The 26,846-nt window shown below is 46.1% G+C and overlaps 1 protein-coding gene across 1 annotated transcript in view; it reads left to right on the top strand.

Annotated features, from left to right (window-relative positions):
• NPLOC4 (NPL4 homolog, ubiquitin recognition factor) overlaps positions 1-26,846 on the top strand; it is a 537,117-nt gene that overhangs the window by 499,924 nt on the left and 10,347 nt on the right. The window contains exons 15-16 of the mRNA XM_086931004.1: positions 637-753; positions 26,514-26,616. Coding sequence (XP_086787130.1) covers positions 637-753; positions 26,514-26,616 — 220 coding nt within the window. The remainder of the gene's footprint in view (positions 1-636; positions 754-26,513; positions 26,617-26,846) is intronic.

The following is a 26,846-nucleotide window of genomic DNA, read 5'->3' on the forward strand; positions in this document are numbered from 1 at the left end:
AGAAGAACAAGTTACTTACCTTCGGTAAAGCTTTTTTCTGGTGGATACCTCACTGTCCCACCCGGCTCCCCGTTGTCCACCTGCATATACCGAAAAAAAGTTCTTATTGTTTGACATTGTTGTTTTTAATGTCATTTGTTCGCCATACAGTTTGTTGTTAGGAAATGCTTTCATTTTTAGCTTTTTCTCTTAACCTATATACTGTATGTATTTGTGTACATATATTTTGTATACTGTATATACTTGTATTATGTTGTCGGTCCGCCCGTTTGTCTGGAGGGCATGGAAAAATTAGGAGGAACTAACGTCAGCAAGCTTCTTATGGCTCTGATAACATCACGCGGAGTCACGGGCGGAGCCGTTCCATTCTGATGTTCTCGTCTAAGTGGGAGAACTAGAAAAAGTTTCCATGGAATGCTGGCTGAGGTATAATTCAAAAGGTGAGGAATCCACAGGCAGATACTGTATCCACCAGAAAAAGCGTTACCAAAGGTAAGTAACTTGTTCTTTCGTGCCAATTGTTGTCACCAAACCTTGAGGACTGTGAATACTGAGATCTGTTTTTATGAATTTGTACCAGTTGTGAACATTTTACTCACCAGAATGTACTGTCTAATTAATCTTGTTTTTCTGAAGGACTTCCACAGCCTATCCACCTATCTGTCCCAGAACACGTCCTCTGTTTTTCTTGACATCATCTCAGATTTCCATCTGCTACTTTTCTTGGTCAGCAACGATGTGATGCCTCTCCAGGTACGTAACCAGTCTAATAAAAGGTGGAAATCTGGTGCAGTAAGATGTACTATTGTGACTAAGTGGCAAGCACATTTATGTCCATTAGTTGCCTTGTATCAAGTAAGCCTAGTTACTAGGAAAGATTATGTTCAAAGATTTCGGGTGTTATTTCAAGTTTGGTGGGTGTGGGCATCTGCCAGTTCTTCTAGGATGTTTGGTCCGCAGTATCAAGATTGCATACATGGTTTTCGGCTGCAGCACAAAACAAGTAGTGATTGCTACAGCTTGATTACTGTCCTTTTACTTATTTCACTGTCTTGGAGGAACTACTTTTATTTTTTCATCTTCCCTGTTGTACTTGTTGAATCTCTTGCCATTTGTTGCTATGTTACACCTACTTCAAAGAAGTCTGTTTCTCCTTTGAAATAAATGTTTATTGTGACAAAAAAAAGGATTGCATAAATGAGCATAAACTCTAAATAGTGGGTGCCCTATCTAGAATATACTCATGCAAACATTGGTATACAATGCAGATAGGGCAGGCAGGACATACGGGACACCTCTAAATAACCCTCTTAGTGTTTTATGGTAACATGCTAGAACTCAATAACAGCATTAAATCTTAAGAACCATCTCTCATTATGGAAACCTTAAAAATAACATTAAGGACCTACTCACTCCTTGTCCGTGCCTTACTCTTTTCTCACATGCACCTGCTGTGTGTTCCGCTACAATACCTGTAATGAGATGGCCTGAACATTGACGGTTATTACAGTTTCAAATGCTCGCCTTTCTTCCTGTAAAGTTATGTCTGTTTACCCCTTAAGACTGTTCTCAGAATGACACTTCTCAAAAGGACACATTCATAATGCTGTGTGCTTTAATGTTGAACTTAAGAATTTAACATTAAGCCTCTAGTCTGGGCTTCCCTTCCATCAAATCTTTGAAGTATGCTGAAGGAATCTTCCACTCATGCCCGCTTTTCCTCTCACTAGTTTTGCGTATTTTCCCTCATACTATTTCTCATAGATACTCTTTCACTCACTCCGCTTCTGCCATTTCTTTCACACTCAAATGCTCCCCCCTCAGCATTCACACCCTGTGCATAGTTTTTAGTTGCATCATCTGATTCAAAAATAATATTTGAGAAGGTATTATACATGTATGTTGCAAGGATTTACTCCCCTTTACTTGCCAATCTTTAGTGCCCCTAATAGATTTTAGGTCAACAGTGTCCTTCCAAAAATCATAACCCTTCAGTGACACATCATCTATGAAAGATGAAGCATACATTAGGTGAGTCTGTGTAAGCATATATTTGTTCAATCTAGGGACACTCAATTCAAAATAATATGATGCTGGGTCAGATAAATTGTAACCCGAAAAATATTTACATTTATTTTTCTGTGTAACTAAACTTATTTGAGATGGTGTCAGACAATGTTCCCATTGTGTGTAATTGAAAGTGGGTCTTTGAGTATTGGATTTATGAAGGAAATGATGGCCATATAATTTGTACCAAAAGAAATCTGCATAATTTGCCGAATTCGAATACAGATCTTCTGTATCAAAAACAATATAGTATTGTAAATCAGAAAACAAAGAATTAACAGCACTGACATCCCAATCATCTGAATGCATTCCAGGTAAAATAACATCCCCCAAAGAGACACAGAACCTATATGGAATTTGCAAGGTCTACGTCCGACCATAAACAACGAAAGGCACTTTGTCCCACACAATGCCATCAGCGATTGGGACTGCTAAAATATTAACTAATGTTTGGTCTCTTTTCATTTTATGCAAAGAAGTATGTGGGGCCAGTACTCCATCAACTAGTTCCACAGCAGAGCCTTCAGGTAAATAGTGTCCATTGATCAAAAGAAAGAAGACAGTCATGAAACCAATCCTCATGAAAAGGAACACTATTGACAACACGATCCAGATGTAAGTCCAAGGCGGGACCAGGTACGTGGTCTTCAACCATGAGAAGGAAACACAAATCTGTGTTGGACGCACAGCAATAGACAAAGACAATGAAGATGTATCTAAAGAAAAGTTATCCTGGTCATGATGGTAACCGCTAGAACTGAGCTGGAACAGTGGAGCTTGTTCACCATTAGTATTCGAATGTAGTTCATTTAGCGGGGTATTCTACTAATTTTCCAGTGACACAGTCATTGAAGGTAAAACAGACGCTAAATCAATTGAAGACGCCAGCTCCCCTTCAATGTTTCTGAGAGATTCAAGAGAAACAGCATTAATCTGCTGGAGTGACGGATTCCCACTTGGGACACTTCTTGGCATGCTATTGAGAATCAGCCATATGATGTGGTTTGACATGTTCCACGGAATTGAAATGGTTATTCTTGCATCCAGGCAATGGAGGCAAAATTACAGTTCGAGTGCCCTTCAAATCCAGGACCGGAGCACGGTAGGAGGGTCCAAATTCTTTCTTGTTTGCCACTTTTTCCCAGACCAGATCTCCAACTTTAGGAAGCCAGCCAGAAACAGGAACTTAGACTGCTATATCAGTCGGCGAGGGCAAATGCGATTTTGCTAGAGCATCTCAATTCTTTTGTAGATCCTGTAGCATAGTAAAGTGGTTATCTACGTCAAATGTTACGGCAGCCGCCACAACGTCTAGACCATCAAGGTCAGGCACAAAGAACTTAATGCCAAAGAGCATTTTGTACGGGGTCCGCCCACCCAGAGACCTTCGAGGGAGATTGAGTGCACGTTGAACCCCATATAGAGGAGTTAACCAGCTCCGGCCTGTACTTAATACCCTTGCTGTTAAATTGCTACAAGTTACGGTTCATCCGCTCTACAACTGTAGGGCCCTCAGGCTGATATGGAGACGAGAAATGCACCTGCACCCACACCGACTTCATCGAATCACGGTAAGCTTTATAGGCAAAATCCGGACCTTGAACTGAGTGGAAGGTGCTACCGGCATATGTCCTTACAAAGACATGCACATTTTTTATAACAGTACGAGCATCAGCACAGCGCTACTGCCAAAACCCAGAGGAATCTAGTTCACAAATCCACTGCAATCGAAATGTATTTGAAAGCATTGTCAGAGGACAAGGGACCGCAGTGATTAAGATAAATAAACTGAATGGCTGATTAGAAATAAAGTTGAGTGTGTACCGTTCGCGAGACAGTAGAAGGTTTAATCTATTGACAAATGTCACAGGAAAGTACATATTTGCGGCTTGTTTATATAATCCGCCCCACCAATAACTTTGCTGTAAAAGAGAAATTATGGCTGCACTCCTGCTTGCACAGAAGCCATTCCTTCATGGGCAGCCACAGTAAGAGAAACCCTGCGGTCCTCGTTGGGAATCAAGAGTTAACCAACTGAAGGGATAGTTACAAATGGAACCTGATCAGTAGTTAAATGATGGGTATAACGAGCAGGGAAACCCTGGGGAAAAGGTGTCCCCTCCTTCGTCGCAGTTATAGCAGCCAAAATATCATCAATTTTAGTCATAGATCTTGTAACAGCTGCTACAGTGCAAGTAGCTACTGCAGATTTGGCTGCTTCATCAGCTATAGAATTACCAACAGCGTGTGCTACCACACATTGATGGCCTAAAGTATGGATTACATGTCAGTGCAAACGTTCCTTAAGAGCGGCCATCTGGACCCAAAGCGTTTTATGCTTAATTGCGCTACCTTGAGAATTGCGAAAATCATTCTGTTGCCAAAAGAATAGGCTGTCATTAAAGGATTGTACACAGTAGAAAGAATCACACACTACAAGAGTAAGCACTTCAGGATTGGCAAACTCAAGGTCTAATAGTAAAGCACGAAATTCGCCAATTGCACCATACAGTCCTCAAGGGATTATGTGTGAACCAAGGAGGATGTGAAATCACCGTCCGCTATCGTGCCTGCCACAATAGCGCATGCTGTAGAATAAGCATGTTTAGAACCAATAGCGGACTGTGCAGACCCATCAGTGTAAATTATACATTTATACTGATCAAGAGGGAGTAAGGATAAAGGAAGAGGATGAACATGTTTATATTGTAAAAACTTTTGTGTCTGCAAAGAAGGATCAAAAATGAAATTGACATCAGCCAACGTCGATGAACTAGCCCATTATATCCAAAGAGGGATGCAGAGCCATAGAATTGGGCATGCTCGCCTTAGTGACAGCTTCCAAAGCGTGCACTGGCGAGACCATAAAAATACTTTTGCCTGAGAACGTTCTTTAAGAATTGCCTCCTGCACCGCTGTCAAAAGTTTTTGATTTATAAACAAAGGGAACCGTGTCCCCTTCATCAAAAGTCACGTAGGTGAAACCTAATGTTCCTGGGACAATCCTTATAAGCAAATTTGTAATACTATCACATGTCAACAGATACCGAGTAGCAAGCAGATCCGACTGCAAAGACCACAGTGCTGCGGTGTGTTCCGGAAGCCAAATGGAAGACGAGAAAGGAGGTTGTATCAATGCATATAGCGGTTTGATACGCTGGACATAATCTGAAATCTAGGCTCTGCCAAAATTCAAGAAACCCAGCAAAGGCTGGGGTAGACAAAGGTTGCAATTGAGCGCATTTCTCCAAAAAGTGGGGTGCTAAACCCCTAACCTCATTATTCAACTCATAACCGAGAAAAATAACTTCCAAGAAGGCAATATGGGTTTTTGCAAAATTTAATTTATAGCCTAGTGTCGAAAAATGTGTAATTATGCGATCCACGCGCATAAGATGATTTAATTTATCGTCTGTCAATTAAATATCGTCTACATAAAAAAGCATCCAGCTCAATTTCATGTAAAATCATTGAAATTGTACACTTTAATTTATTTTCCTCTTCTTTTGCCTCATGCCACAGTCCTTGTTAAATGTGGATATTTAATTTACTCACTGTGCCAGAACACAAGTGCCTCAACTTCTCCCGTTCCCTAATGTCCACAGTGTTTGTTTTTTTTTGTTTGTTTTTAAACTTTTTATTATGGGTAATGACAATGGACACAGCTCAGTGCCTACAACCACGTAGTGGCCGGCAGCAATATAAATCTGATACATGACAACAGTAAGAAAAGCAAGGAGAATTGTATGTTTCCACAGCAAGCCGCCTACAACCACTAAGGGCCGGCCGCGAATAGTGTAGGGTATCTGAAAGCAATATCGGGCATTTGGACAGCACAAAAGTAACAAGTGATGAAATAAACAATAATATTACATGATAGCAGGAGGTTACTGTTGACCATTGTGGAGCTATGCATCCTATACACTCAAAACGAACAACATGTGACATGTTTTAGACAAGGCCAGAGGGGCCCTAGAGAATAGGTTATGTAAGTCATAAGAGTTGCATTGTGTGTGAACTGGACCCATCATATATGGTGAATACCTAAAGGTAGATAAAAAATCAACAATCCCTTAGAACAAAAGGTTAAGAAAAAACCAAGCAACTTAGCATCAGTCAGTGCACAGACATCAATTTTGCATACATGGGGACAAGCAGTATCTAGCATGGATAGCGTATAAGAGGTACAGGGCGTCTACATACAAACAAAACATATTGAAATTGGACAGGGAAGTGCCATGGGGGTGAACATACAGGGGTCACCTTCGATCAAGGGGGCATCGGAGACCTGGTCACAGAAGGAGCCCAGCCCATGATCCCATGTTAGAGGGGAGGGACCGACCCAACCGGGGCATCACAATGTTAATCATGAATAGTAGCAATCTAAGGGGCCCGTTCCACCCTATCATCCTGTGTCGAGGACCCAGAATCTGGGGCGGGGGAGGCCGCCCTGATCGCCGCCCACTCTATAAAGGGCTCCCAGATTTCACGAGGTCGAGAGGCAGCAGGCATAGACTCCCAGTAGACACCCAGCTGAGTATGACCATAGGTAACATCCGAAAGCCAGTCTGAGATCTTGGGCAGCCTGCGTCTTCCCCACTTAAGTGCAATCTGTCGTCTAGCGTACAGCAGGAGTAAAGCATGCAATTTCCTCCTGTTAGGCAATGTTTCATTTACCAACCCCAGCAGGCCCAGATGTGGGGATGGTTCGTCAGTTCTGCCAACTATCTGGTTTACACAAACAAATATCTTTTGCCAGAAGTCAATGAGCTTAGAGCAGAACCATGCAACATGTAAGAAACTGGCATTGTCAAGACCGCATCTCCAACATTTGGCATCCTCACGTAGCCGCATGCGGTGGAGACTGATCGGGGTACGATAGTAGCGATGCAAGAATTTGAAGTGAATGAGGTGTAATCTATAGTTGGGCGAAAGCTCCATTAATTGTTTGCAACAGAACGACCATTGTTCCTCAGTGAGAGGGAGGTCCAGCCATAGACCGAGGCTGCACCACGGGGGTCTGGTCCTGCATTTCGTTATATAAGCGCGTCACCAGTTTCTTGGGTGAGGCGCGGGCTAGTATATTTTGCAAGGCGTTAAGTGTGGGAGGCGCCTCAGGGAAATTCTCCCAGAGGGAGCGGCACGCTAGTTTTAACTGGTGATACAGGAACACCTCCTGAAATGGGGCTTCTTCCCCATCCTCCTGAGTAGGTGGGTCCCGAAAGACCCCGTCTCGATACAGATCCGCAAAGGTGCGAAGGGGGGCTCCACCAAGCACTACCTCACCACCATGCGTCTCGAGGCAGTCCAGCATCGGGTAATTCTTCAGCGGGACAGCGGGCGCCTAAAGAAGAGGGAGCTTTGCACGTTTCTGTAACTCGCGCCAAGCCCAGCGTAGAGTGTTAGCAGAGTCGACATCCGAGGAGGGGCGAACATGTTTTTGGTAAAGTGCAACCGCCAGGGGAGTGGGCGATGAAGAATCCTGCTCTACTGCGACGTGCGGTTGATAGGGCGTCGGGTACACCCAGAAGTGCAAAAACTGAGCTTGCAAGCAGAGAGCATAGAGGTGAATATCAGGAGCTCCCAGCCCTCCCTGGCGCAATGGCAGAGTTAGCAATGCCCAAAAGACCCTGGCTTGACCGCCAGCCCACACCAAAGAGATCAAGTGGGAGCGAAGGCAAGCGAAAAAATAACTGGTAAGCGGGATCGGTACATTGTTAAATAGGTAGAGAAATTTGGGGAGGATTACCATCTTGGTTAGGGCAATCCGGCCTGCAAGGGAGAGCGGCAACCTGGACCAAATTGCCTCTTTGCTTTCTAGCCAGTCGATAGCACGTCCGAAGTTTAGGGACCAGATATCCTGCAGACTGCGGCTAAACCAGACCCTTAAATACTTGATCTCATCAGCTGACCAGCGCAATGGAAACTCGGACCGCACCTCAGGGGTGCCGTCGGTCAGAGGGAACACAACCGACTTAGCCCAATTTATAGCTATGCCAGACAATCCGCCAAATTTAAAGAATTCTCTCAGCAGAGGATCCAGATTAATCGAAGGGTTAAGTACATACAGTGTTACGTTGTCAGCATAAATGGATATCAACAAGCTGCGAGAACTGAAACTAATCCCCCTCGCCGTGTGGTGCTGTCTAATACGGGCTGCAAGTGGTTCCATCGCGATAGCGAACAGTAGGGGGGACAGCCCTGCCTTGTGCCACGAGTAACTTCAAATGGTTCGGAGATCATACCGTTGACTCTCACCCGAGCCAGCGGGCTAGTTTACAGAGGTTTTATCTGGGCAAGAAAAATAGGACTGAAGCCCATACACACCTCTCTACCCCTCTCTCTACACACCTCTCTACCCCTCTCTCTGCCCCTCTCTCTCTACACACCTCTCTTCCCACACCTCTCTCTCTCTTTCTACACCTATCTCTCTCTCTCTACACACACCTCTCTATCTACACACACCTCTATCTCTCTCTCTACACACACCTCTCTCCCTACACACACCTCTCTCTCTCTACACACACCTCTCTCTCTCTCTCTACACACACCTCTCTCTCTCTCTCTACACACACCTCTCTCTCTCTCTCTACACACACCTCTCTCTCTCTACACACCTATCTCTCTCTCTCTCTCTACACACCTCTCTCTCTCTACACACCTCTCTCTCTCTCTCGCTCTACACACCTCTGTCTCTCTACCTCTAAGTGGCAGCCGGTGCCTGATAGCACTGCTTGTCCTTTAAAAAAAAAAAGCATTGGCATAGCCGATAGGTCTCGCCTTTGGGGCCTTATAAATGTTTAACCATGGAACAGTTAATGTTGTTGCACCAAGGATATTATGCTGCATAACTAAATACTTATAAGGTCCCAAAAGTGAGACCTATTGCTTCTTTTCCAGGAGCCACAGCGACCCCCGCCCAACTTGAAGTTTTATGAGGCCATATGCTCATATTTGGGTGCCCGACGCCTCTGCGGCACTAATGGGGGGCCCTTTCTGTTCTGTGCCAGTAGCTCAGGCCCGGCTCCAGTGGGCTCCCTTGGGTCCATTCCTGGATCCGGAATGGCACCAGCCTCATCGTGTTGACCTTGCCAGATGCCGGTGCCCATTAGTGGTGCCGTCCCCATCTTCTTTCCCACTCCGACATGGGCTGGTGTGAGGAACAAAGTTCCTGTGAATACGGAAGATCGCTCTCTGCCATCTCCCTACACGAGGAGACCCAAACTTCCTCACCCAACACCCTACCCGGAAAGCTAGGTGGGCCAAACCTCAACTTCATAGGGTGCATTTCCTTCCGCTCCACCGGACAGCGAATCCAAAAGGCTGGACACTTTTAGTAAGAAAATATTTCATCTGCCAACCTCGCATTGCGGTATGTGAACACCACAACTTTTGGTCAGCTACTCCCACACTCTGTGGGACACGGCTTCGCAAGCAAAGGTCCCATGGGAGGCATGGGCCATCCTCTCCCAGGCTGTTACCGACGAGAGAGACGCTGCAACGTTCACTATTCGCTGTGGATTGGACATAAAGGACTCACTGGACAGAGCGGTTTTATCGACAGTGGCCGGTGCACTACGCCTGGTTGATAATGACGGACTTTTCGGGTAAAGTCCAACCTTTCTTTATGGATTTGCCCTTCAATGGCACCCGTCTCATCCGAGACAAGGCATATTCGGAGCTAAAGCACTTTAAGGATTTGCAGGCGACGGCCAAGTCCTTAGGCCTCTCACCAGCCGTACGTCACCCCCAATCTGCCTTTGAGTCGCGCAAGCTCCCCAGCATCTGTGTGGCAGAGGACACTGTACCGACAGACCTTGTGGGTCAGGTAGCAGCAACTCCAAGGCCTTCTAATCTGCTCCTTTATGATCTTGGCACCCGGTTGGCAGCAGCATTCGCCATCACCTGCCCACTGGCAGTCTACAACATCGGATATATGGATCTTGCAGATTGTCCGATGGGGCTACTACCTCCCCTTCGAGTCTACCCCTCCTCTCATGCCACGTTCTCACTACCTGCTAATGGAGGATTATCTCTCCCTTCTCCGTGAGGAAGTGACTGCTCTCTTAGCCGAGCACCGATTCCAGAATATTTTAAAGCTATGATACTGATCAGCCACTATCTGGGGTTTCAGTGAAACTGACTCTGAAGCTGCTGAGCCTCAGGGGCTCCTGCATACTGCTAGTGACACATGTCCCACTGGCATATGCGAGTTCTGCAGTGGAACCAGAAGTTCCAGTGGGCGCAGCATCAGGGGAATCTCTCCGGCACAAAGGGAACTGTGAAAGATCTGCAGTGGTGGCTAACAAACTGCGATTGGATCAGAGGCAGATCCCATCCCTATCCCCTACCTGATCAGACAGTAGTGACAGATTAGTCACTCCTGGGAAGGTGTAGTTCCGTAGTTCGAGGATCTGTGGTTCGGTGGTTCCGAACCCGTTCAATAAAGGTCGTCGGAAATAGACGATTTTGGTGTCAGCGGACCGCAAATCATGAGTGTGGTGTGTACGAGTGTTTTCGTCTTAATCAATCAATGAGAACATGACGTATTCAGGGATTTCGTTTGAACCCTCGGGTTCCATTTTGTGTACGGCAGCCATTTTGTGTGGTTGCCCTCACATAGGCCGATGACTGCGGCCGAGCGAGTCCTTGGGACACGTACACCTTAGCTGACTTCTGAATGACCTGGCCGAACTGACTCCCTTGCCCGAGGCTGACCTCGCTGAGCCAGTTCCTTGTTAAGCAGCTGGTCAGATAAAGATCAGAGAGCAGGACATGCCGAAGTTTACAGTACACTACACCCACCTTTCTATCTTGCTTCTAATCTGTTTCTGCTCCTTCCTTTACGAGATAATCACTGATTTGGCTTGAGGTTTTATGATGGGTTTGTCCGGCCTGATCCGACAGGATATTGGAATGTGCTTGGTCATTTCTGGTGGGCTGGACAACGGAAAATGGGATTGTCGTCATGCGCTACTTTTGAAATGTCACACTGTGATTGGTTAGTTTGTATGTAATTGATGCTACTTTGGAATGTGATTTTTGGCATAAAAGACCATGCTCCGCTCATTGAAATTGTGCAGTCTCTAGCAAACCACCCGTGTTGTGCTTCGTAGATCTCTGTTCCTGGTTGCAGCCAATAAACTTTGGTCTTTGACGTCATCGAGAAGTGTCCCGTGTCTCTGTTTGCCGAGGCAGGGGAATCCGAAGACTTCAAGCATTTTCCCTGGCGCTGCTGGGTTCTAAAACCCGGTTCTTCAAAGGGGCAGCCATCTTGGAGAGGTGGAGATCATAGGACTCTGGTTTCCAGCAGAAACCGGTCTCCACATCAATATGCTGGAGCTCCGAGCGATCCGACTGGCATTGAAAGCCTTTCTGCCCTCCCTTCAGGGAAGGCTGGTTCAGATGTTAACGGACAACACCACTGACATGCGGTACTGCAGCAAACAGGGCAGGTGGGGCCTTGGACCTTTGGTCAAGAGGCCCTGCATCTCTGGACATGGCTGGAATGCCAGACCCTATCTCTGGTAGTTCAACATCTGGCCGGATTTATGAATGCCAGAGCGGACAAACTCAGACAAAGATACCTAGCGGATCACGAATGGCCTCTCCATCCAGAGGTGGTGCGAAGTCTCTTTCAGCAGTGGGGACAGCCTTGGTTAGATTTGTTCGCCACCACTGAGAATGCACAATGTCAGCAGTTTTCTGCACTGGGGTTTCCAAGGCGGCACTTGCTCAGTGACCCTTTTTGTCTCGAGTGGCGCTCAGGCCTCCTCTACACATTTCCCTGCATGCCACTACTGCCCAGAGTTCACAAGAGGATCAAGAACAACCAGGCCTAAGTCATCCTTGAGGCTCCAGACTGGGCACGGGGAGTCTGGTATCCTGTGCTACTGAGCATGGCTATCGATCCTCCGATCAGGCAGCCCCTTCAGGAGGGGCTGCGTTGGACCTTGGAGGTGCTGGAGTCCGGGATCGCCCTGTGGTCGTAGGAAGGCGCCCGTTCTGTACCGGACCTGTGGTGGTTCTACTGAGGAGCTGCGCACCGCTAGACATCGTTGGAGCTGCCTGTGATCGGCTGCTGCTCTGGCGCTACACACGGGCGCTGGACGTTGGTGCAGCTGGAGTCGGGGATCGCCCGGAGGTCGGAGGGCTCCCGTGGCCACACCGGACGGTTCTGCAGGGGAGTCCCGCACAGCGAGTGCTTTACTGCCCGCGGGAGGGCTCCTGACGGTCTGGGGGCCTGCCCATCACAGCCGGAGCGGTCCTGAGGGGCGTGAGACGCAGGAGGGCTCCCGGGACTTCACCGGACTGGGGAGTCTCGCGTCGCTGGCCACGCTTGGAGCCGCGAGCCCTGTGCTGCCCGCGGAAGGGCTCCTGGCTGCGGGGGATCTGCCTGTCACCACCGAGCGGCCCCACAGGATTCACGGCGGCGGCGGGGGGTCGAGAGAGGCCCCCCACTCCCCCCGCCCGCTCTACGGCGGAGACGCAGGTTGTTACACTGATTGCCGCGACCAGCAGGGAACAGAGAAGCAGAGCCGCCGGCTCCGCAGCAGTGAGTCGCGGCGGCATCGGAGGGCTGAGAGAGCCCCCCCCCCCGCACCCGGCCATCTTAACTGAACGCTGGCAAATATCGGCGTTGCCCCGAGGCTGGGACTACAGAGCACATGCTGAATAGAAAGCTGGATAAGGTATTTACTTTGCCTTACTCGTTTTTTCTATTTTGTTTTTCATTCTCTAAAAACTCCTTTGTTCAAAATGGCGGGGGCCATAAAAATTAGCAATTAATCCCCTCCTGTACCGCCTGAGCCCACGAGGCCCCTCTACAGTTTCACCTAAGATAACAAAAACAGAGATAAGACTCTCCACAGCAAGCAAGACTCTGAGCCAGCCGGAATAGAATCTGAAACTGCTCGTCCCTGCTCTCAAAACAGCAACAACTAAAAGAGGACTAATGACGCCATCCCCCCTACTTTGGCGGCCATGTTAGACTATTCTTTCTCTTTGGCGGCCATCATGGACTAGTCTTTCTGACTATTTTTGACTATCGGTTCAAACTTTCCTCCCATGCTCTAAAAGCAACAACTCTCAAAAGAGAGCTACCGGCTATGTCACCTACCTCAGACTGTATATAACTAAGTATCTATATAGACTTTATATAATAGGTATCTTTGTGTGATTAAGTGTCTGCCTTCTATTGCAGTATTATACTTCTACTGGTATTTTATACACTGTATGTAACCTGCACCCATTTTCACTTTTGCATCACCGATGGTGCACGGATCGCTACCTCATATGCTACCGGTTGCTCACTAGTGTCATGTTTGTCTATTGCAGCCTATTGTTTGCACGTATATTGGTTCCAGTGTTTCTTTAACATTTTATTGCAGTATTATACTTACACTACCGATATTTTATACACTTTATGTAACCTGTACCCTTTTTCACTTTTTCACTTTTTCCTCACCGATAGTGCACTGATCGCTACCTCATATGCTACCGGTTGCTCACTGGTGTCATATGTGTCTATTGTAGCCTATTGTTTGCACCTATATTGGTTCCAGTATTTCTTTAGTATTTTATTGATCGCTACCTCATATGCTACATTTTGCTCACTAGTGTCATGTTTGACTATTGTAGCCTATTGTTTGCACCTATATTGGTTCCAGTATTTCTTTAGTATTTTATTGCAGTATTATACTTCTATTGGTATTTTATTCACTTTATGTAATCTGCACCCATTTTCACTTTTTTCTCACCGGTAGTGCACTGATCGCTACCTCATATGCTACCGGTTGCACACTAGTGCCATATATGTCTATCGTAGCCTATTGTTTGCCATGCCAATACTGGTTCCAGTATTTCCTTAGTATTTTATTCCTATTTGTATACTTTATACTCTGTAAGCTGCACCCATCTCTCCTTTATCCTTATTATGCACTGATTGCTACCTCATATATATTTTATTCAGTCCTGTAAGCTGCACCCATTCACTTTCTATCCCTGGATTACACCGACGCTACTTCTTACATTCTGGTTATTTTTTTCTGGCCATTCACCAGTGTCACTTTGATTCCATTTAATTGATTGTTACCTACTATATCTTGTACATTTGGTAAGCTGCGCCCACTCACTGTATGTTCCTGGACTGCACCGATTGCTACCTCTTATATTTGACCACTCACTAGTGTCTCTCCTGTGCCATGTAACCTACGGTTGACAGTTGTTCTTTGTATAAGCGTATCCTCCCATACCTACCTATTCAGCCAGCCCAACATGGAGCTCATCGGCAAGCACACATATAGAATCAACTACCCATCCACTCTCACCAAAAAAGCCGCTAAACGCTTTAAACACAATTTCCTGAGGTCCCACCCTGAAACCCCCTTTGCCGACACCTACTTCTCACCGGTCAATGGAGCCCTGAACATTGATATCATCTTCCACACCCCACGCAGAGCTCAATGGAAAAAAGCGTTCCTCACCCTACTCACCGTCTCCACCACCAGGAAAACCGCTCATGGTCTAACTCTCTCCATCACACCATCCCAACTCTTCCCTGGCAGAGCCACCATTGCTATTTACAATAACGGGATTGTCCTAATTCAATCCACAGACAAGAACCTGGAACTATTAGACAACCTGTTCCCCAAGTTCAAAGAGCACCTTTCCAAGACGCGGACCTCCACCCATGACTCCTCCAGCACTATCACTCCTGACGTCACAGCCCTCACCCACAACCACTCTAACCTAGCTCAGCATCAGAACGACACGCACCTCACCTCTACCCCTAGCACCCTAGTCAATCACCCACCTGCTGTTACCACCCCACACACCTCACTCACAGTCACACATCTCTCCCCCTCATACACTAGCCCCCCCTCTAACACTAACCCTTTGACCCCCTCACATAACACTACCACTCCCACTCCTCTCTCCCCTAACATAACAACTCCCACCCACAACCCCTCTAACTTAGATCAGTACCAGAACGACACGCATAGCGACAAATCCCACCCTTTGTCCCCCCCCACTCTCAGTCCCCACTACCTAATAATGACATAAAAAATGCTGAAGAATTATTTATAAATAATTCTTCAGCATTTTTTATGTCATTATTAATCTTGAATGTATTATTACTTGTAACTTGTTTGATCTATATGCTAGTATGATTTATATGCCTTGTACTTATTGTGTTTGAAGTCTGTTGATGATTTTTTATGTACTATATTTTTATTGTATCATATAGTCTGACTTATGTGTTTGAGTCTCTATATGATTTTTATCTATGTTAATTAAATATATATTTTTTTAATATACATTTCATATTCAACATTCCTTTTCTCCACTGGTCTTAGACTAATTGTTCACGCACTCAGCTGATGGCCTAGGATTTTTTACCCACATTGGAATCGCATGCATATACAGGAACAACCTTGCTGTTATGAAAGTCTCCGCATCGTCCCTACCCTCCCCAACTTCCTACGAATACATCTGCTTCGATATTATCAGTGAGGGCAAACCGACATGCTCTCTTCACGGCATTTACCACCCACCCAGAGACAACCTCTCCTTCGTCCAACAAATCATGGACATGATTTCAATCAACGCTGGACGAGAGCTTACCCAAATATACCTTGGTGACTTCAACCTCCACTGGAACGATCTCAATGATGCGGAGGTAAATAGTCTTAAAAACTTCCTCGACGCACTGGACCTCACCCAAATATGCAACAGCCCGACCCACGAGAAAGGCTCTATCCTCGACCTTATCATTGCCAAAGAGGAAGCTATCCAACTTGAGTCTATCCAACCATGTGACTGGTCAGACCATCATATTGTCACATTCTTCATCAACGAAAAAGTCAAACTCAACACGGGTCAACCCTCCAGACTTAAGTATGGAAAAGAGATCTGAAAAAACTCAACCCATACTCCCTACCCCCGAACAGCCGCGACCTCCTGCTCCCTCCTACGGGCGCTACAGATGTCCAATCCTTGACTGACCACTATCTCAACGCCATGACCTCAATAATTAATGAGGCTGCTCCCATACAGCTAAAAAGAGTCTCCGCTAAAATCTCCAATCCATGGTACGACGGGAGTCTCAATGAAGATAGACGAGCCATGCGAATGGCAGAGCGCACCTGGAGAACAGCTCCCTCTGCACTGCACCTGAAAATCCTGAAGAAAAGGAGAAACGCCTACTTCAGGAAAATAAAGCGCTCAAAAGCAAACTACTTCAGCCTCCAGCTCGACCAAGCAAAAAAACGCCCAAGAAAACTGTTTGAGCTAATCAGAACACAAGCCAAGGAACAACCCCAACCTCTAAGTACTTCATGCGAAGCTCCCTCCTGTGAAGACTTCGCCGCTTTCTTTACCCAAAAAACTGACAACATAAAGAGTGATCTCCGCACTGACGCAAACCTCTTCGCCACACCCAATTGCATAACACCCTCCGAACTAAAAAACAATGCTACATGGTCTTCCTTCGACACCTACTCCGAAGAAGAAATAGGCAAACTGCTCAGCACCTTGAAACCTTCCAATCACCTCACGGATCCCCTCCCTGCTAATGCTGTCAAAGATTTCACCCCATTGCTCCTACCAGTCTGGACTAAAATTATCAACAGCTCGCTCCAACAAGGAACCTTCCCAGACTCCCTCAAAGTTGGGCAAGTCACACCTTTACTAAAGAAACCCACCGCCGACCCATCCGACCTGAACAACTACCGTCCCATTACCAATATTCCCACTCTCGCCAAACTATTGGAAAAATGCACACAACTGCAACTGACTAAACACATTGATCAGTTTGATCTCCTCAACCCGCATCAATCAGGCTTCCGGGCAGGACACAGTACGGAAACTGCTATGACCCACATAATTGACGACGCCCTTCAAATCCTAGATCAAAATGATACCTGCCTCCTCATACTTCTTGATCTCTCTTCAGCATTCGACACTGTTAAACATGAGAATCTACTCGATCTTTTGAACACAAGAATGGGTATATCTGGGACTGTTCTCAAGTGGTTCTCCTCCTTTCTGCATAACATGACGCAGAAATTCAAGAGTAACAACCAGATGTCCTCGCCAATACCTGTTTCGTTAGGCGTCCCCCAAGGATCCTCCCTATCACCAACTTTGTTCAACCTAGTTATGGAACCTCTCACCACCTTACTACAAGCATCCAATTTACTCTTTCACATGTACGCAGATGACACTCAACTATATCTCAAATTACAATCCCCCAATGACATTTCACTCCTGAACTCAACGATCAGAAACACCCAATCCTGGCTTGCCAATAATCATCTCAAACTCAATGCTCTGAAAACAGAGTTCCTTCTGATCTCACCTCCCGCGAAGATCTCTACCACTCAAACCTGGCTTAAACAGCTAACTGCACTCAATGTCCAGCCCACCTTAGTGGATTCAGCAAAATCTCTAGGCATAACTCTCGACTCCAATCTCAACATGCAGCATCATATCAGCAAGGCTACTAAAGGAGCGAACTTCCAAATCAACACCCTGAGGAAACTTAAACCCTTCCTGCCAGCCAAAGACTTCCAAACTGCAGTACAAGCACTAGTAATCCCGCGAATTGAATACGGCAGCATCGCCCTCTGCGGTCTCCCGCTAACTACTACTGCACCCTTAAGAGCTTCTCTAAACGCTGCAGCGAGACTCATCACAGGGTCAAAAAAACACTCGCATATCTCCCCTGACTTGAAATCCTTGAACTGGCTGCCGTTTGAAGCCAGAATACATCTGAAAATAGCCTGCATGACACACAAGGCTGTACACCTGAGCTCCCCCGGATACCTCACTCAGAAGCTGTCAATCTCTGGCGGCTCTAGAAGCACTAGAGGCACAAACAATCTTCTGCTAAAACCTCGAAGATTCCGGAAGGAAAAAACCTATAACCGCTTTTTCTCAGGAATGGCACCCAGGATCTGGAACTCACTCCCTCCTGAAACCAGACTCGTCTCCTCCTTCACACTTTTTAAGAAAGAAGTAAAAGCTATTCTCATGGCCAAATACACTTGACCTATTAATGTTGAGCTGTAAAGATTCTGCACCAATCTGTATTATTCTGTTCGATTCCTAGGACTATGTGTTGTACCTGTACTATTGGCCTACCTGACTATCTTTGCACACATTTATCTGTAATATTTGCTTTATTGTTGTATCGTTGCTACTTTACTCCTTAATGACCTGCTTTTCATTCTCTTGTTGGTATTCCCTGCATTGTAAAGCGCTCTGATCTCTGCAAAGATCTTGTTCGCGCTATATAAAACTTTCAAAATAAATAAAATAAAATAAATTTTCTGTCCACCCGTACCTGTACACTCTTGCCTCCTTGTGTGGAGATTAAGCAGTGACAGTTGACAGCTTTTGACCTTTCTTGAAAACTCTGTACTGTTATCTTGGCAGCCAGGCTTCCCTTTACCAAGACGGCATACGCCTGCCATTGGAAGAAATTTGTGACATGGTGTGCTGAAAAACATGACGATCCCTTTTCTGCACCCTTTTCTGAAGTCTTATTCTTCATTCTTTCTCTTGCCCAGCAGGGCTCTGCTCTGGGCACTCTCAAGGGCTATCTGTCTGCTCTTTCTGCCTTTGGCTACCCAACCTTCATTGTTCAAGTCCCCTATTGTGGGTAGGTTCTTGAAAGGTCTAGTTAATCTCCTTCCACTTTCGCCATTTATTAGGTCTCAGTGGGACCTTAATCTGGTTCTGACATTTATAACGTGTGCTCCTTTCGAGCCTCTCCACAATTGTCTCCTCAGGCTTCTCACATTGAAAACAGCATTTCTTGTGGCAATTGCATCTGCCCGCAGAGTGAGTGAGCTGTAGACCTTATCACCTTAGCCGCCTTACCTCCTTAGCACAAGAGCCTCCTTTCTGCAGAAAGTGGTCACTCCATTTCATGTAGACCAGGGGTACTCATAGTACGGCCCGCGGGCCGGCAAGCCTTCCTTGGCTGCCCGCGGACCTTGCAGACATCATACCTGCATTTAAAAATACAAATTAAATAGTGTTAGCAAACCCCGCCGCAGCAGCGCTGGACTCAGAGACTCTGCTCAATTTCGGCCGGGGGAGCAGTGATTGTCAGAGTAGAGATGCGTGGCGCTAAGAGGTGAATACAACAAAGCCTCTGCTCTGTGGGGGCCAGGGGAGCAGTGATTGTCCGAGTAGAGATGCGGGGCGCTAAGAGGTGAATGAAACAAAGTCTCTGCTCTGTGGGGGACGGGGGAGCAGTGATTGTCAGAGTAGAGATGCGGGGCACTAAGAGGTGATTACAACAAAGCCTGAATAACATGTAAATGGTCTTTTAACCCCTTGACCGCGGCGAAAATGTTGCCGCGGTGCGGGTGATTTATGGCGTGGGCGTGGTTCGGACGGCCCCCGGCCGTCCTCCGCACACGCCCACCGTGACGTCGGACGGACGGCAGCCGTCCGACGCATGCAAGTGGTTAAAGACCTGGGTACGACTGTTTGTGCGCGCTGGGGAAGCTGTCTCAGCCCAGGCTGAAGGCTGACACTCACACACACACAGACACACACACACACAGGTAAGATGACAGAGGGAGAGAGGGGGAGGGAGGATGACAGAGCGAGGGAGGCAGAGAGGGAGGGAGGGAGACAGAGGGAGAGGGAGACAGGGAGGGAGATAGGGATGGAGACAGAGGGAGGGAGAGAGATGGGGGAGAGGGAGGGAGACAGGGAGAGAGAGAGAGAGGGAGACAGAGGGGGACGGAGACAGAGGGGGCGGAGACAGAGGAGGGCGGAGACAGAGGAGGGCGGAGACAGAGGAGGGCGGAGACAGAGGGGGCGGAGACAGAGGGGGCGGAGACAGAGGGGGCGATGACGACAGAGGGGGCGATGACGACAGAGGGGGCGGAGGACGACAGAGGGGGCGGAGGACGACAGAGGGGGCGGAGGACGACAGAGGGGGCGGAGGACGACAGAGGGGGCGGAGGACGACAGAGGGGGCGGAGGACGACAGAGGGGGCGGAGGACGACAGAGGGGGCGGAGGACGACAGAGGGGGCGGAGGACGACAGAGGGGGCGGAGGACGACAGAGGGAGGGAGACAGGGACACAGACAGGGGGACACAGGCAGAGGGACACAGGCAGAGGGACACAGAGCGAGGAGGGCGACAGAGCGAGGAGGGCGACAGAGAGGGAGGAGGGCGACAGAGAGGGAGGAGGGCGACAGAGAGGGAGGAGGGCGACAGAGACTGAGAGAGGGAGACGGAGGGAGGAGGACGACAGACTGAGGGAGGGAGACGGAGGGAGGGGGAAAGAGAGAGGGAGAGAGAGAGAGAGGTATGTATGTCGGTTCTGTTGGCTCAGTGGATAAAGGTGTCTGCTGCAGGGACCTGTGTTAAACCTTATGGTCCCAATTTTTTTTGTTGCTTTAGCCCCGCCCCCTTTGTCCCCACCCCCACTGGTGCGGCCCTGGCCACAAACCACACTGTAAATTTGGCCCCCGAGAGAAAGTTTGTGAGTACCCATGATGTAGACCAATCCATCACTTTTACACTCCTCCACATCCCTCCAAATAAAAGGAGCGTCTCCACCGACTTGACCCAAAAAGAGCATTGTCGTTCTACCTTGACCGCATGAAAGAATTCCGGGTGGACGAACAACTCTTCGTGGGGTATGTTGGTGCAAAGAAAGGTCAGCGGTGCAGATGGGAACCATCTCTAGATGGGTCCTACTCTGCATCAAAATCTGCTACGCATTGACCGAGAAGCAACCACAGTTTTGCAAGCTCATTCCAACAGAGCTAAAGCTACAACCACTGCGTTAGCGCGCGGAGTTCCAGTCCTGGACATCTGTCAGGTGGCAATGTGGGCATCTCTGTACACGTTTACCAAGCACTTTTGCCTGGACTGTCGGGTCTGTAGGGATGGGCATTTTGCCTGTTCGGTCCTGCAGGTCTTCCTTGTATGAAACTTGTCTGCAGACCCATCCCTTGGGATGGTATTGCTTGGGTATTTCTCCTAAGTTAAGGAATCTGTGGCACGAAGTCTCTATCCAATGAACAAGTTACTTCCCTTCGGTAACGCCTTATCTGGTAGAGACTATATCTAGCCGCAGATTTCTTACCAACCCACCGATCTTCCCCACTCTGCCCAAGGATTTCTAAGGAAAGGGCTGACCCATTTTAATGCCCTAGTAATTCACACCAGTGTTAAGAGCACTTCATTGCTCTTCGCTTATGGTGTGGAAAACTGACGTCAGCAGCTTGGGCATCGCCTATATAGGTACCGCAACGTCACATCCAGCGCTGACACCGCACGTGGAGCCATTCAATGGCACCTAAAAGCATGCAGGGGTACTGCTCACGATAAATCTTCAGGATGCAGTCTGACACCGGGGGAAATTCTAAGGTAAGGAATCTGCCACTAGATATAGTCTCTGCCAGATACCGAAGGTAAGTGGCTTTTTAGGTCTTGCGACCTATCAATGCGCGCAAGCGCATTGAGCGGAGCGAGAATTCAAGTGCTCAAAATCTTCGTGAAACCAAGGGTTTCGTTCATGCGGTTTTCTTTGAGATCACGTGACCAAACAAGCACGCGCATCAGCCTCCCTCCTAATTGCATTTTTTCACAGCCGCACAGCACATCAAAGGGCTTCTCCCAGCGTGTGCTGTGCGGCTTCTCCTCCCCTAATTATTCATGGCTGGCCGGTGGCCGGCCGTACTTTCAGTTTCCCGGCCGCCTTTGTTCCCCCATGCATATCAATTCCCAGTCTTGTTTAGGTCTTCACATATTAAAGAAACCATAGGTGACCAGATACTTCCTTTACACACCGTCAGTCATTCTATTTCGGGGTCTGATACTTGCTTTCCCCGTATTGCTCAAAATATGGCATAACGAGATTAGGTCTTACGCTCACTAATTCCATAACGAAAACCACCCAGCTTTGCCTCATAGTCAATGGGTCCGACAATAGCCCAGAGGTTTGAACGTACCGTCAGTCCTTTTGATATTTGGAAGTTCGATCCCCACTTCCCCACCACCTGGGTGAATATTATTTTTATTTTATTTTTATTTTCATTAAGAACAAGCGAGCATAGCAACATTTTAGAATAATGAAAGTGATATTTGTACATGTCATTGCAGGCATGATTCAGTGTAGCAACCTCACTCTTTATTACATAGCGTACAAACCAAGCACATTTCTGCTTTAAATAGCCAAAGCCGCGCCGGGCCTCTTTCTAATCTTTCACTTTCAGTTGTGTGTGTGTGTGACACCATAACATTTTCATTTCTCCCAGGCATGGCGAGCAGAGTAGATCGTGTGACAAGTTGGAGAGAGGGAGAGACTTGGGTGCCCCCAATGTTTCAGATAAGCTCCCGGCTTCCTCTGGTTGTTGTTATTTGCTCCATTATGGTTTAGACTAGGGACTTTTTGCTACTTTTACGCATGTGCCAGCATTGGCAGATACATGTTTCTCTTCAGTCTCTTCCTTTTCATTCCTTGCGTTTTTACTCCTCCCTCCATTCTGTCTTCTCCTTTCCCGTTCGATGTGTCTTTCCCGTTCCCCTGTTCTTTCTCTTCTCTCCTGTTTCACCCTCTCCATTCCTTGCCTCTCTCTTCCTCCTTTCCTTCTTTCTCTTCTCTGCTATCTCCCCCTTTCTCTTCCTTGTATCCTTCTACTTTCCGTCATTCTCCACCTTTCTCTTTCCTTAAGTGTTATCTCCTCCATTCCTTATTTCCATTCTCTGCAGTCTCCCCCTTCATTGTGTCCTCCCCTCTCCCCTCCATTCTTTCTCTATCTTCCTTAAATTACCCGCTCCATTCCTTCTTTGTCCTCTCTGCTGTCCACCTTTCCATTCCTTGCCTGCTAACCTTAACACCTCTGCTCCTGCACTCCCATCACCTTCATTTTTTGGGTCTCCGCACATGCGCTTTGAGGATGTTATGGTGTGTCTCGAACTGACTGAGCAATGCGCAAGGGGTTAATATTCTGAAAATGATTCATATGCCCCAGAAATCCAATCCCCTATGAGTGGACTGTTCACCCCTTCCCTAAATGCACTCCCTCCCCCCAGCATAACATCTGGTATGCTAATAAGGCCTGCCCCTCGGTGGCATGGTTCAGGCTGTTCAGTCTGGACCCATTCAGTGCCCACTGCTCAGCCCGGCTGCCCCCAGACCACTTCTACTGGGCACATCTGCAAATAAATCATAAACCATTTCCAGAGGCACTCTCTCTTGGGAGCATCCTTTTCAGCTATTCCATTAATTGCAGAATAACACTGGGTTTTAATAAAATGTAAAAGTAATTCCAGCATGTGCATTAACGACGTGCACCGTAGTACATAATGCCATCAGATTATGTTTTTAAAGATTTAGCGCTAGAAGTCTGCTCAGGAAAGGCGAATGCACAGGCAACGAGCCTTTGTAGCACAAATGATATGAAATGGCATTTCTTTAACAAAGACAATTTATTGTGGCCTTCATCAGATACCAAACAAGCTACAAGCTCGTAACAAAACGATATATTACTAGACACATTCCTTAATAAGCATTGGCAAAGTCAATAGGTCTCGCCTTTGTGACCTATTTACTTTGCCAATGTATTATAAACACACTGCAAAAAATCCCTGATCCTGTGCAAGATGGATAAAGTTAAACAAGCATTTGTAATGATATAGGTCTCGCATTTTCGAAACTTTCACCTATTGGTATTATAAATGACAATGTCTTGTATTTATGTGCACTTTGTACTCATAGTTGTTGTTTGTAGAATTTCAAAACACATAAATAAAAGGCATTGTCATTTACAATGCTAATAGCTCAAAATCTCGCAAATGCGAGACCTCTATTCAATTCAAAAGGTAGGTTTATTTTGACCATCGGTCATTAAACAACATTAAAACACAAACTTTGATTAAAATTGTAAAAGAGCCATTATTAAAATACAAAGGGATTATTACAAATTCATTGTCTCCTTACAACAGATAATGTAATTATCCTAAAATCACCCTCAATTTTGTTAAAACAAATACATACTTAATTTATGGGCACAATTTTGTGTCTCTATGTAGGTGGGTGTTACAGGAGTCTCTATATCTGCTTGTATTTGTGTGTATGTAGGTGGGTGTTGCAGGAGTCTGTCTGCTTGTCTTTGTGTGTCTATTGATCCAGCGCTCCTAATGACAATCACTGGCGTTGCCAATAGGTTTCGCATTTGGAAAGTTGGAGCTATTGGTTTTGTAAATGACATTTTATATTTATATATTGTTATTGACAATGCCAATAACGATATATATATATATATATATAAAATGTCATTTACAAAACCAATAGCTCCAACTTTCCTACTGCGAGACCTATTGGCAACGCCAGTGCTTGTTCTTCTAGTTAAGGATAAAGTATTTTCATACAACGTGCATAATGGTCATGGTGGAGCTGAGCTGCACCCATCAACTGTGGGACTGACAGTAGTGTGCTAGTTGATATGAAGAATTCTGTAAGTACTGCATTTTACAAAAGTAAAGGTCCTCAAAGCGCAGCTTGTTGTCAGGAAGCGTTGCAAAAAGATCCACTTATGGAACCTGGTGAAGTTGCACAATCGTATTTGGTTTTTCATCCTCTGTCTTGCTCTGATCTTTTAGGGCTCAGGCAGTGCGACCCTTTGGAGGCAAACTGAACTACACCTTTGAGACAACTGCTATTGATCTGTCTGAACTCCACATTTCGAAAATTGAAGGATATTCGGGCACACACACCACATTTGTACTCGGCACACTTCACTTCTCACTCACAAGACACCTGCCGAGCAGACACAGTACACACTCCGCAATACTGCATGGCCCATACATAGCTGACATCATACACAATCTTAATGCAGCCTTCTTCAGAGAAACATGGTTCCCCTGCATATCTGTGCAGATTGCTGATATACATCACAGTACAAGCACGGAGGCTGGATGTTGCCACATTATAGAACATTCTTAAGTCACTGGTTTCCTTTTTGCTGACCCCACACTCTCACTGTCCTGCATAGTAGGCATTTTAAACCTGTTTCCGTGATCAATGTGCTGTTTCCTACATTATTTTCTTTACATTTTAATATTACCCCCCTTTTTTGCCACTTCATTTCCTTCTCATCCCGCTGCCTGGAAGGACCTCCGTTTCGTGCTGCCATTTTAATATTCAAATGTAGTATGACAAGCTTGCTTCACTTAAGTTTTAACCAAAAATTTACCGATTTTCGATACACTGAACCAGCAGTGTCTCTGTATAAGTGCTGAATAAATAACTTTGCAAAACCTCTTTAAATCCCCATTTATCTAATAACTTAAATCATACGAGCATAGGTTCGTAGGACTAAGCATCAAAATAATGCTGGAAGACTGATCCCCCTTCTCAGTGTTCCAGTACACAGTGTAAAGATCTGCGTTTTCCTTCAACTTTTGAGTCTTCTAAACCTAAAAGGTAAACAGGTTGATCATGCAAGATTGCATGAACCTAGATAACTTTTCTCTAATCCCCTGGCTGGCCTGTGTTTCCTCCACAATGAAAAGTTTAGGGACACCAGAACTTTATCATGATCCAAGTGGTATTGTTCAAACCGATAAAAGATAGTCAAAGAAGCATTCAGAGATAAGATGACAGGAGATCGGGAGGCCGTGGCCCAGATCAAGCTTCTAGCACTTCACGCACTTTTAGTCAAAATAGTAAGCGGCTTGGAGCCGTACCTTATCTTGGACGTTCCACGTCCGCATCGACAACTGCTGACATTTTTCAGGCTTAATCTATTCCCGTGGCTTGTGATTTTTTAATCGTGGTTGTTTTAATGATGCTGTGTGCGATTGTGAAAATGTTTCCACTAATGATGCATTGTACATTGTTATGGTCTGCTCGAAATACAACTATTTGCTTTTTACATATATGCTTCCACTTTTGAAAACAATGAATTTTAACCAAGCGACAGACAACTGCTTTACTGTTTCTCCAGTTCTTAAGCACTCCCACAGTGTGCTGATTTTTATCTCGCTATCTTTCCTGTATATTGAAGTCAACATAAGGGTATTTTATCTGATTTATATTCTTAATGAAATGTATTGTTTTGCTTTTGACTTTTATGATTATATCTCTTAAAATCGAATAAAGATATATTTTTGATTGACTAGTAAATGTTTCTCTCACTTAACTCACTGTTATTGAGAAACCACCTCTTTAGTTAATGAAAAGGTGAAAATGAAAACGTGCCCTGAAGTGCCACAAAGAAGGTATTATATTAAAGAAATGAATACATTTGTATCATTAACATCATTTGAGCTTGGATCTTGACGGTGAAACTTGGAAGATTCTTGTTTTGAAAATTATGCCGTTTTTTCTGAGGGCTTACCCCTGTAGCATGTCATTGGATTTTGTTTATTTACGGCAGGTTTCTTTTGCTTTACCCAATAGGATAGCATCAGCTTGCTTCTGGATGCCGTAAGATTGAAGAATGAAGAGCTAGCCCAGACCTGGAAAAAGTCAGAACAGTGGGCAACAATCGAGCAGCTCTGCAGTAAGTAATATGCCGGGTCTTGCTGGCATGCTTTGGGACGATCTCTTTAAATACATCCTTCACGATACTGATGAGTGGTTAGATGTAATGCTAATCAGTTTATGATTGTCCTTCCCCTTCTATGGCATGAAATTGTCACTTGCCATAACAAATGCCACTAATTCCACTCTCACTGCACGACTGTGCTGCCTTTTTCACTGTAAAAAAGAACATCACAAATGCCAGTAGTG

This window comes from Lissotriton vulgaris, chromosome 7 (genome assembly GCF_964263255.1).
Source record: "Lissotriton vulgaris chromosome 7, aLisVul1.2, whole genome shotgun sequence".
NCBI classification, from domain to species: domain Eukaryota; kingdom Metazoa; phylum Chordata; class Amphibia; order Caudata; family Salamandridae; genus Lissotriton; species Lissotriton vulgaris.